The 12,480-nt window shown below is 38.9% G+C and overlaps 1 protein-coding gene across 2 annotated transcripts in view; it reads right to left on the bottom strand.

The window, feature by feature from the left end:
- Positions 1 to 10,110: 10,110 nt before the first annotated feature.
- PDGFD (platelet derived growth factor D) overlaps positions 10,111 to 12,480 on the bottom strand; it is a 216,857-nt gene continuing 214,487 nt past the window's right edge. For both annotated transcript variants that reach the window (XM_006774654.2, XM_006774653.2), the window contains exon 7: positions 10,111 to 10,357. In XM_006774654.2, coding sequence (XP_006774717.1) covers positions 10,232 to 10,357 — 126 coding nt within the window. In that variant the 3' untranslated portion in view covers positions 10,111 to 10,231. The remainder of the gene's footprint in view (positions 10,358 to 12,480) is intronic.

The raw sequence follows: 12,480 nt of genomic DNA on the forward strand, positions 1-12,480 counted from the left end.
GAGGGAGAGGGATGCTCTAGACCAGTGGTTGGCAAACTCATTAGTCAACAGAGCCAAATATCAACAGTACAACGATTGAAATTTCTTTTGAGAGCCAAATTTTTTTAAACTTCAACTATATAGGTAGGTACATTGTTATTAACTTAATTAGGGTACTCCTAAGGCTTAGGAAGAGCCACACTCAAGGGGCCAAAGAGCCGCATGTGGCTCGTGAGCCGCAGCTTGCCAACCATGGAGGTAGAAGATTCTAACAGTCACCTGAGGGCTGGGCGTGGATCCTTGGAGACATTCCTGACTCCCCTCTTTCTCTCACACACTAAATTCAAAGCTTTGCTGTTGAAGTGCATCCTGAAACTGCTGCTTCTCACTTACGCTACTTTGGGCTCCATAGAGAAGCTTCCTCGCTCTCCTGCGTTTGCTTCGTTAAGCTTCTTCTACTCTTGTGTTCCTACAGTCAAATCTCTACACAGTGAGAACTTTTTAACAGCTTGTCATAGTATTTTACTGCCCTGCTCAAAACTAAGGACTTGCCAAGGTACTCGGAATCTAAAGTTCTCACCATGACCTGTCTGACCCACATAAACTGGCCCTGCCTGCTCCTTTCACCTGCTTTCTTACCCAATCCACCCACCCCTCTTGCTGTTCCTTGGACCAACCCTAGTTTGCTTTTGCCCTAGGGCCTGTGCACTTGCCAACCCCTTTGTATAGAATGCTCTTCCCCCAAATATCTCCACCCATTTTTTCCTCTCTTCCTTTCGATCTGAGCAAAAATGTCACCTCCTTAGAAGAGATACCTTCCTTAGCTTCTCTAATGTGCTTTTTGTTTTTATAGCAATCATCACTATATAAAATTAAATGTATTTATTTTCTGTTTCTACCCTGGACTAAATTCCAGAACCCTAGGACATTGTTTATTGTCCTTGGTGCCTAGAATTGTGCTTCCCTGACATTAGATACTTGTTCATTATTAAAGGGATGAAACTTGACCAAAATGTTCAGTGATGACCTTAGGGTCCATGCTTGAGAGTGTAGGGGAGAAAACTTTCTAAATAAATTCTTTAGTTCTGCCTCCTATCCAATAACTTGGATTGATGGTGTTACAATGTGATTAAGGATGTAGGTTGTAGAGGAACTGCCTGGAGTTTACTGCTTTCTGACCTTGGGTAATTTACTTGAACTATCTGTGCTTCACTTTTTCTTTTATTTAAACATTTTTAAATTGAATTTATCGGGGTGACATTGGTTAATAAAATTATAATGGTTTCAGGTCACTTTTTCATCTTTATAAAACAACAAACAAAATAATGTTGCTTTGTAATAAAAAACACTTTTTCATCTTCATAAAACATAACAAACAAAATAATGTTGCTTTGTAATAAAAAGCTTTATATTTTTATTAAGTGTAAATTTTAAGTAAATTTTAAATAACTGTTACTCTTAAATAAATTGAAATATATATTTTTTAATTTCACAGAACTCATTTATCATTGAGCTATGAGAATTAAGTGAATATATACAAGCTGCAGAAAAATTCATTGCACATTATAAATACTCAATAGAAAGGCCTTATTATTACAGTCAATATCCATTATTTGCAGCTCCTGTATTTGCAAATTTTCCTACTCCCTAAGATTTATATGTAACTTCAACATCAGTACATGCAGAGTTTTTGATTTTGTTTTTTATGGTAATTTATGAACATGCAAAGATTGGGGAAAAGTTTGAGTTGTCCAATACACGTTCCCAGCTAAGGTCATTCAAGGTGACACTCTACCCCTTGTGTCAGCTCTCATAAACAAGTGTTTTTCTCACGTTCTATTTTGTGCCATGTTTTTTTTCACATTTTTGTGCATTTTGTTGGTGATTTTATCAGTTAAAATGGCCTTCAAGTGTAGTGTTGAAGGGCTGTGTGGTGTGATTTATGGTGAAAATCCATGTGTTAGATAAGCTTCACTTAGGCATGAGTTATAAAGCTATTGGCTATGAGTTCAATGTTCCTGATTCAACAATATATACTAAACTGGAGGCCCAATGCATGAAACTTCACACACTTGGGAGGTTCTCTCAGCCTGGTCTGTGCCCTCTAACAGCCTGAGTCCTCGGGGGATGTCTGACTGATGATTTAGGCCCTAGGCAGGCGGGGGGAGGAGGGTAGGTTCTAAAGCCATCAGTCAAACATTCTTAGCATTGCTGAGGAGGCTGAGAAGGTGGGAGAGGCTCCCTCCACTGTCATTGCACTCGCAGTTGTCAGCCCAGCTTGCGGCTGAGTAGAGCTCCCCCTTTGGGAGCTCACTGCCCAGCAGGGGGCAGCTCCTGAATTGAGCGTCTGCCCTGTGGCAGTCAGTGCGTGTCATAGTGACTATTCTTTCCACCATTAGGGTCAATTTACATAATACCATTTTATTATATAGGATTAGGTGTCTTTAAGTAGAAACACACATAAAATAACATTGTATATTGATTGACTGAGATACATGTTATAGCCAGAGGTTCCCAGTAACCTAAACATGTGTTTTTCCTGAGAGCTGTGATTCAGTATTCTCTAATCCAGTGTTTGTAATCATGTTATAGAGCAGGGGTGGGCAACCCCTGGCACGCGTGCCAAACAAGGCATATCAGTAACTTTTGCTGGCACACGAAATCCTCTCTTATAATCTTCCATTTATAATTTTTTTCTTAATATCGACTTTTTTATTTTTCAGAAAAATTCAGTGTAGGTGCATCTTAGATAAATAAATAATTTTATGTAACAAGTTATCTTAAAGACCATAGACATGGATTGACGCGAGAGGGGAAGAGCCATTTCAATAGTGTCGAAAACATCATCATATACTGTTTTTGTCGCTCGAATGAATTTTATTATTTCTTCAAGGTTCTTCACATATGTATCCTTAAGAGATATCAAGTAGGCATAACATGTTCTCAAAAAATTAGGGTTGGCACGCAGAAGAATTTTGATTCAGAGATTTTGCTGGTTTTGGCACACACTCACAAAAAGGTTGCCCACCCCTGTTATAGAGGATACAGTAATTACTGTAAATAATGAGAATTGACTGTATCTCTCTCCTTCCAGTCACTAATCAACTTCTCCAGAAAGTAGTTGTAACTCAAAACCTCCATTTCATCACATGTCCTTCCACATTGTTTTATCACCTGGCTCACACCTCTACCATTTGGCATTCTTAGACTCCACGAGAGGAATTTGGTGAGACATCAGGACCCATGCAAACAAGGGGTTCCTTCAAGACTCTCAGCTACTTTCTGCATTTTGATGTCATTCTCCCCTCTCTCCCTTTGCAGTGTGACTTTCTCTGGACTTTTTGATCTACATAGAAGGAGAACAGTTGTCATTAGACATTGATTTTTACATCCTGCCATCCAAATAAACAAAGAGAGACTGTTAAAATCTCTTCTCGGTTCTATACATCCTAAGGAAGACCTAAGTCCCAGGTTGGGTCAGGTGCCACTACCCTGGACACTCAGTTGAGAGCAGGGTGCACGTGTGGTACATGAAGTGTTGGTTGTTATAGCTACAACTCTGTGAGTGATGTCTATAGTTTATAGCTACATTGGCTGATGCAGTAGCCGCTACTCACAAGGTGGTTATTCACATTTAAATATAAATTAATTTAAATAAGTAAAATTCAAGTCTTCAGCTCTATCAGTCACATTTCAAGTTCTCAATAGCCACATGTAGTTAGTGGCTACAGTATTGGGACAATACAGATATAGTACATGCTCATCATCACCAAGTTCTAGTGCACAGTGCCACTACAGAAAAAATGGTTTTCCTCAGAAAAGGAGTGGAGGTGTGGATAGGGAGGAGTGTTTGGGGCAGTTAAATCAGAAGATGTCTCCTATATTTTCTTTGCAATACTTGATAAAACTGGCCCAGTCCCCGTGGGGCAATTTCTTCCTCTGGTACTCAGAATATTTTTATACTCTTGCTGGGTAATCCTTCCCCCTCACCCTCCCTTCTCTTTTAAGTGGCTCAACTGTCCCTGTGACTTTTCATAGCTACAGGCTAATGGCCCCCAAATTTACATCTCATTCCCAGATCCCTCTTCTAAGTTACAGGCCCACAGACCTGTCTATTCAATACCTCCAACCAGATATGTCAAAGCCCATTTGGCATTAATATCACATTGAATTCTAGATCTACTCCATATCTCCTCCTCTTTCCGTGTCCCCCATCTCAATAAATGAAGTCTCTTTCGGCCCAGTGTGTTATGCCAGAGGTCTTAAAAAAAGCCTTGACATCTTTCTTCTCCCTCTCAACACCCCTTTGGTCAATTAATCATTCAAAATATTTCTCTAATTTAGCCACTTTTTTAAAAAAAATTTTTTCTAGCATGACCGGTGTGGCTCAGTAATTGAGTATCAACCTATGAACCAGAAGGTCACGATTTGATTCCATCAGGGCACATGCCCAGGTTGCAGGCTTGATCCCCAGTGAGGGGCGTGCAGGAGGCAGCCAATCAATGATTCTCTTTCATCACTGATGTTTCCATTTTTCTCTCTCCCTTTCTTTTCCTCTCTGAAATCAATAAAAATATTTAAAAAAATTTTTTTTTCTAATGCCACCATCTTAATGTCACATTCTCCTTCCACTTTTCCCATGGCTAATATTTATTCAACTTTCTGCTTCTGCTCTAATGTCATCTTCTTAAGAAATCCCTCTCTGCCCCTGACTTAAAGTTTACCTTTTAATGTCACCCCACATTATGCTTTTCTCAAATATGATAAATTATTTGTTTAATGTCTAACCTTCTTCCCCTAGTTTGATAAGAGCAGGAAATGTAACTGTTTTATTGTTTGTGAGCTTTGTAAATTCTTCTTTTTGTCCTTTAAGTTGTGGTTATGAATGTCCTTCAGGTTTTGTTTTTCATCTTCTCAAAAGATGAGTCCCAGTCACCATTACAAGCCTTGGCTCTTCTGAGAGACATGATCTCTCCTCTCAAAATTAGCCTTTCCTTCCTGCCTCCTTAATTTCCTGAGGAGAATATGTTCTCTCAAAATTCCAACTATATGACTCATCCCATACAGTTATTGAGACCTTTGGATCCTCCTGTTAACCTTTCTTGCAGTCTCAGTCCATTTAACTAGCACCTCCTAGAGATAAGCAATGTACAATCTGCCCAAACACTAGGGGCCTATATCCTTCCTGTCTCTGAGGTCTCACTTCTGTCCTTATCTCATTCCCTAGAACTTTGAGGAGCTTCCTAATTCATACCACTACCACCATCATTTCCTGTAGACTTCTGTCATTTCCCAACATTGCAGAAGTGTTCTGCTGAAAAGAACCTATAGAACACCTTACCCTTCTGATTTTGTAAATGAAGAAATAATAGGTCCAGCAAGTGGAAGACTTGTCACTATACCCAAGGCCTTCTTCCTTATACTTGCTCAGAAAGCCTCATGGCTTCCTCTCCTACATGTGAAAGACAAAAATTCTTTGCTAGCCATCCACATGAGATTCTCTGTAATCAAAAGTTTTCTACATCCCTATTCTTGGAAATCCTTATATTCACCTTATATATAGATTTGTTGGAGGATCTTTGTTCTTTTTGTTTATTCCACCTACAACATCTTTCTCCAGTTTTATCCTCTGTCATGGACCTTGGGTTTTGAACCCCAGAGCATGCCTTATAGTGTTCTTTAATACATTTTGTTTTTGAATGACTAACCAAATATGTAAATTAATCACTTTTCCTCATATTGAATGTGACTAAATTTCCTTTAATAGAAATCAATAAATACCCATCACCATATTCCAAAGTTTGTACTAAAATGGAAAATATTGGGAAACATTCACTTGATGTATTCAACTCTCAAAAAGCAGTTATTTCTTAATAGTTGGCAATTTCAGCCCTATTACTTGCTCGCTTGAGAAAGTATATTTGATCTCCTGATATTAAATGACCCCCGGTGCCTTTTCAAAGTAGACATGGATCTGATCAATGGTAGCTACGGATTAGTGAGGAAGAGGAGAAATGTGGAAGTAACAGGGGGAAGAAGATAGGCTAGAAGATACTAGAAGAGAATGAATTTGTATTATGTCCTCAATCAAAGATATATGTTAGATAATACGACCCAGAATTTAGTTCTTGAAAGAAAATTTGCATCATAAGCATTATTGAAAATCGAATCCAGGAATTATTTTAACAGTTGGTTCTTGGCCCTAAGACTGGCCAACAATATCCAACAGTTTAAAATAATTAGAAAGTCGAATGGTTTATTAGAAAATGAATATTTCTTGGCCCATAACTTGCTCACTGAGTACATTAACCTTTATTATGGACTCAGCTCCACTCCCTTTTAATGTGATCAGCTAATGAATTTTGAGAGATCTTTATACAAATAAAATTCATTTTTTAAAAGATACAAATTAACTGGCAAATTTAGGACTATAACATAAACAGCAAATATAAAGTCTTAAATTAAGTGGTTAGTTGCTTATCCATTGTTGCTGTCAAAGTACATTTGGGAGATTTCCCAGGATGTTATGTTGAGTTTTGCAGGCCTGTGTAGTCTTTAACTTGATCTTTAAAAACAACAGAATTTAAGTGAATGTCAACAAAAGCAGTGAATTATAAATATCCTCTCTCCCAGCATATTTGACCAGAGCTGTCAATAAACAAAATCGTATTTCCTAGGATTTGAGGCACGAATACTGGACTATGCATTTTAATTTAGTGTTTGAGCAAAGGACCCTAGGAATATATGAACAACTTAGACATCTGTTGAGTTATTCTTAGAGTAAAACTGGACACATGTACATTTTAGGAAATGAAATAAAATTTGTATTTGCATTAAAATGTTGTTTATATATGGCTAGTATGATACTTTTTACATAAAGAAGTTATCTGAGTTAACTACTATGCACAGCATTATTTGATCCTTTCCCTGCCCCTCCCTCACATATTCATGGGTATTTCTATGATAAACTTAGTTCTTGCCACATGATACATATGTTTCTACTTCTTTTCCCCAAACCTAAAACCCTAAACTATATAAAGTGGTAGTTTCACCCCACACTGTGCAGCTGCTGGCCTGTCTCTGATAGCCGGATGATAAAGATTAAGCTACAAGCAAAAGCAGAAGTTTTGCAGTGAGAAGAGCTCTCCTTATATGGCCCCCAACCCAAATTAAAAAACGGAGTCTACAGAAGCGTAGCCTCTAAACTGGTCTCCCTGAACTGACACCACTGATCCACCAGCTGCTAGGGTATTCATCAAGATGGGGAAAGGTGTGCGGGCGGACAGTGGGGAAATGGGTCTGTGATGTGATTGATTTCAGGGTCTGGAGGAAGAGATGGGCTGTGAACTCACCTAAATGAGCAATGTCAGAGGAGGATATATTTCATTAAAAGGCCGCAGGGGAAACACACACTCATACAAAGAAGCAATAACAGCAGTAACAGAACAACAAAGCCCGAGTCCCACCTCATGGCCTGGCTTCAGGACAAGGACAGAGTAGAATCCTGCTGTCAGGGAACAAGGCTTATGCTCCTTCAACACTGTAAAAGCAATCCTTCAGAAATCAGGTGCCCAACATGGTCACTCCAAACAGGTGCATGCATTTGTAAAAGCAAGTTTGTAACATTGTACAGCTTTGAAAGCTGCAGTGAGTACTAAATAATGGAGCACTTTTGTTTAAAAGCAACATTTATTTTTCAGGAAGATAAGAGGGATATTACATTTGCTATGAGGGGAAAAAGCTGCATGTTACCAATATGACAAACACAAAAATGCTACTTTTGAAAATGTTTTGCCCTCTAAGAACATATTGAATGAAAGGCATTTATTTCAGGTGCATTTATTAGGGTTTGTTTTGAAATGCACTTTGTACGGTGAGTTTTTTATTCCTTTGATGGCGATGAAACAGTTTTATTGGAAATACAATAGGTAACAGATAACCAAGGGAGACGTTTTAATAAAACACCGAGGAAAGAAAAAAGAAAAGTGAGGGGATATGCCTGCTCACATTTCAGCGAATAGATAAGAAGTGCGGACAAGGGCTTTCACGGGTTCCCAGCCTGGAACATTTATTGAAAATTGGGTAAAACACTCTCATTTTTCCTACTTACAGACATGATGTAAGCTGAACACGCTAACGTGATGTCACACATTTTGGTTTTGGTACAGGAATCCGATGTTTTCATAGAAAACTTGCAAATGGTCACGAAGGGGAAGAGTGATGTCTGTCTTGACTATTGCTGATTGCACGCTGGGACTTTGGACAACACAACAATCTCCGTTTAATCTTACCACTCACTCCCCTGGACACATTTTGAAGGCATATTTTCAAAAAGCATTGGCCTTTCTTTTCAAAGAGCTGAGAAGAAATGAGCTAGGGGTAGCTGAGGATTTGGTCCTGAGGGCACCATGCTTACTAGTAAAATTCCAAATAGATTGTGGTCCCTCATCTGAGACGGGGACTTAACAAGCACCTGTCATATGCCCCTCACTCAAATTGGGTCTAGTCAGTAGGGACCTGGACTCAGGAAGGAAATCGGCTCTCCTTTTTTCTTTCAAGGCAGCAAGAAAAACGTAGTTCTCTCTGAGAAGCCCCTGAGCTATCTTGATTTCAGGGTTGCTTTCTTAAGCGTCTTGCTTTGGAGAATGATGAATCACTTCCTACTCCTGGAGTCAGTCTCCCTTCAAATAGACAGTAAGGAGCCAGAGAGGAAAAATTACTCTGCATAGCAATGATAACCACTGATGCAGAAACAGTTTTCTAGTGGTGGAACCGGGCCAAGCTCTTGCTCCCACAATTTGCAGAGTGACTTCTTAGAATAAGCCCCATAGATTTGGCAAAGAACTAGAGACCCCAGCTCCAGTTTCACTTGGTTCAGAAACAGGACTTCAGTTGGGGAGTGTGTACGTGATTAGGGGTTTACATAAATAAGCTTAGGTTGTTTTAATACACAAAGGCTTTTAGGCTATAAGTAATCCATGATGGCTTGCCAAATATAAAATGCCATTGTAAATCCATGTCTGTATATGGAAGAGACAGGAATACAGAAGCAATATACATAAAATCAATTAGCACAGTTTGGAGAGTTTGAACTCATTATTAAATATGGGTCCTATCAAGTATTCTATCAAATTTCCAGTAAGGTTAATGCCTCAATGCTTAATTTTTTGACTTTCAACTACCCAAATCTTTCAATGAGCATTGTTGTGAAAGGCTCATACAGAGTCCCCAGGCCATTCTCCAGAGACGTTACTTCTGCAGATGGGTTTCTGGAAACAATTAAAATTTGTACTACAGCTTATAAATTGCATTTTGTAGGATTATAATAATAAACCTTCTGAGAAAATTTTTTGAGACTGGTGTTACATAAATGTGCATGCCTCAGCAAGATGCACCAGAAGGAGACTTAATTTCCAAAGCGCCTGTCTTATCATGGCATGCTTTTGGAGACAGGTAATTATTGTCTACATAGGTAAGTATGTAGTGTATCTCATGAGAAAACATGGTTTGGTTTGTGCCTTTTCCCCAGGAACAATATTTTCCTTTTTTTATAGTTAAGAGGTATATAAGAAAAACTCATCTTTTGGTTTTTAATATATAAGGTGCTTTCTTTAAAAGAGCAAGATTAAAATTTTTTTGTGATTCAAAATTTAAAAATAAATTAACCTTCCAAATATTTCAAAGAGATGTTTCATGTATTTACTATTTCCCTTATTTTGTCAAAAGACTTTAAGGAACTAAATGACTCAACCTTATGTAAGCTCTGGTGAACCTGGTTATATATACTGAATAAACCATTTGACCATTTACATGTAGACATGGATATATCCTCAGACACTATTGTTAAATACAATTCTATATTCTGGATATAGAGGTTGATGATATACCTTTCTGCTTGCCATGACACTAAGGAAGCTAAGCTGAAACTCAACAACCACTTGTATTCATTGCTTTGCAGGCTAGCAGTAAGTTCAGCTGCTGGTGGGAAAAGGGTCACTTACGACACCCTCCTTAAACTAAAGCAGTGGCCGGCAAAAGGGTTTGGCCCCTTGAGTGTGGCTCTTCCACAAAATACCGACTTCTGCGCATGGACCACAAAGTTTCAATCGCACTGTACGTGTGCGCCCGAGTGTGGTATTTTGTGGAAGAGCCACACTAAAGGGGCCAAAGAGCCACATGTGGCTCGCGAGCCGCAGTTTGTCAACCACTGAACTAAAGGATTTTCCATGATTAGTTGAACATGCATATTCTCTTATCGAGGTGGTCTGGAGCTGCAGATACAATCACACCGCTCATGGTGATCCAACTGGATGTCAACGAGAGCCATGGCGTTCGATCTACCCCTCCTCCTGAGATGGCCAGGATCAAACTTTAATACCTAGGACAATAAGCATATTTCCTGTTAGAAAACCCTTAGAGTACAACTCAACAGATGTTACTTACTCTCTTTGTGACAGCTGGTTCTTAACCCTTTGAGAATTCACACATGTAATTATTTTTACAATTATCAACTCCTGGAAGTGAAGGGCTCAACTGATCACAGTGCCTCCTGAATTACTTACCTGCAGTACCAAGATGACCTCAGGGGTCCTGGCATGTAGTTATTGACAGCTTCCTAAGGGCCTGCTTTTCTCGGGTGCTGTCCCAAATATTGTCCTGACAATTCTTATGCCAAAGCATATGTTATGGACAAATAACAATACTTAGCATATTATTATTTCTATAGACAGCACAATGAATAAAGTCATGGACATAAAATGCCGATATTGCTACATATTTGACTGATGTAAAACAATCTGCCATAATGAAGATCTTTAGGGCCAGCTATGAATAAATGAAAATGTGTTTATGTTCTTACATATATGTTAATATGTAATACCTTTTATAATTCAAATCACTAAAATTTTTGTACATTAATATTTGTGTATCAATATAACATTTCTTAAATTAATAAAGTATATTCTCAATTTTTTAATGAATACGTTTAAAAATATATTTTTTTTAATTAGTAAGTTGAAATAGAAGCTAGCCCTTCTTTCCTGCTGTGCCTTCGCTGAAGTAAAATATCAGTCATCCCTTCACACATACTTGGAAAATTATGTGCTTGTTCTGATATATACTATATGGTCAGTTTAATTGCTTTTCTTGTTTATGCTCTTAGGTTCTGGCCTTCACTTTTGATTTTGTTCTATCTTCCCTTTAGACTCTGAAATCTGTCGTAGTACCATGCAATTATGTGGCATTTTACATTTTTCAAAGAATTTGCACAGATGCACTATTTCTTTTGCCCTCAGACAAACCGCATCACAAACTAGAGGAGGAATCCTTATTTCCATTGTATAGATTACAGAATGGAAACTTTAAAGAAAGCTAAGGGTCCTCTGGGGACTCGGGCCTGGGAGCTGGGCTTTTTCCTCTGGGCTCCTAGAACACTCTGACCCAGTGCCTCTCCAATGTGCCTACGACTTCCTTTTGTGCCTCCTTGGGTAGACCAGACACACCTGTGCCATGTAAATATAAATGATTTGGACTTTATTGCATTACGTACTATTAAGTACGTTACTCACTTTGTTCACAGATGAGAAAAGAGGGAGATTAAGTTACTTGCCCAAAATCACAGAGCTAGTCATTAGTAGAGCCAGGGTTTGACTCATGACCTTACCCATGAAATGAAAACTTTGTTTGTATAAGCTGGCAGCATGCTGGAAATATAGTAGCTGCTAAAGAAACCTCCTGGGTGAAGGTGGTGGGGGATGCCCGCAATGCAGGAGGGAGTGAAAATTCCGGATTCATCCTTTTTACCTCCTTCCCGCATCTCTTCTAGTCTACCTCCAACAAACACAGGGGACAAAACAAGCCAGGCAATAAAGAAGAGGCCAAAAGAGGGGCCCATGCTTTAGACCACTTTTAATCCTTTCCCATGTTTGAAAGGAAATGTAAAATACCAAGAGCAGAGTTACATTGACAGTTGCCCACTGCTCCCATGTTCTCTCCTGTTGGCTAACTACAAAACACAAAAGATGCCGCTTCTCAGTGAAAAAATAAGCAAAAGAAGAAATAGTTGAAGAATGTATTGATTACCTCTGGGGTGTTCAGCAGCCCTGCCCAGTACAGATTTGATCAGAGTGCCTAAGAAGGGGTAAGAGGCTGGAGTCCTACAGCTTTGCCAAGAATTTCTCAATACAAATTAGCTGTTGTCCAAGACTAGCTGCATGTAAATGGGATTTGGGGGCTGGCAGATACAGGGGAGGAAAATGATTTATAAGAAGAAGAGCATACGTTAAATATTCTCTTTTTAAAGAAGGCCTTTATGGAAGCTTTTTACGTTGCAATGAGTGGCACCCATAAAATCAGCACTGTTGATTTGCTTTCTCATTCCATTTGCTTTCTCATTTGAGATGAGAGCGGAGACTGGGCAGTGTTCCTAACTTGCCTCCTGACAGTTAGGGGTTTTCCCTGTGTTTCATATTAAGCAATGTGAGCACAGCATATATGTGTTTT

This window comes from Myotis davidii, unplaced genomic scaffold (assembly GCF_000327345.1).
Source record: "Myotis davidii unplaced genomic scaffold, ASM32734v1 scaffold468, whole genome shotgun sequence".
NCBI lineage: Eukaryota > Metazoa > Chordata > Mammalia > Chiroptera > Vespertilionidae > Myotis > Myotis davidii.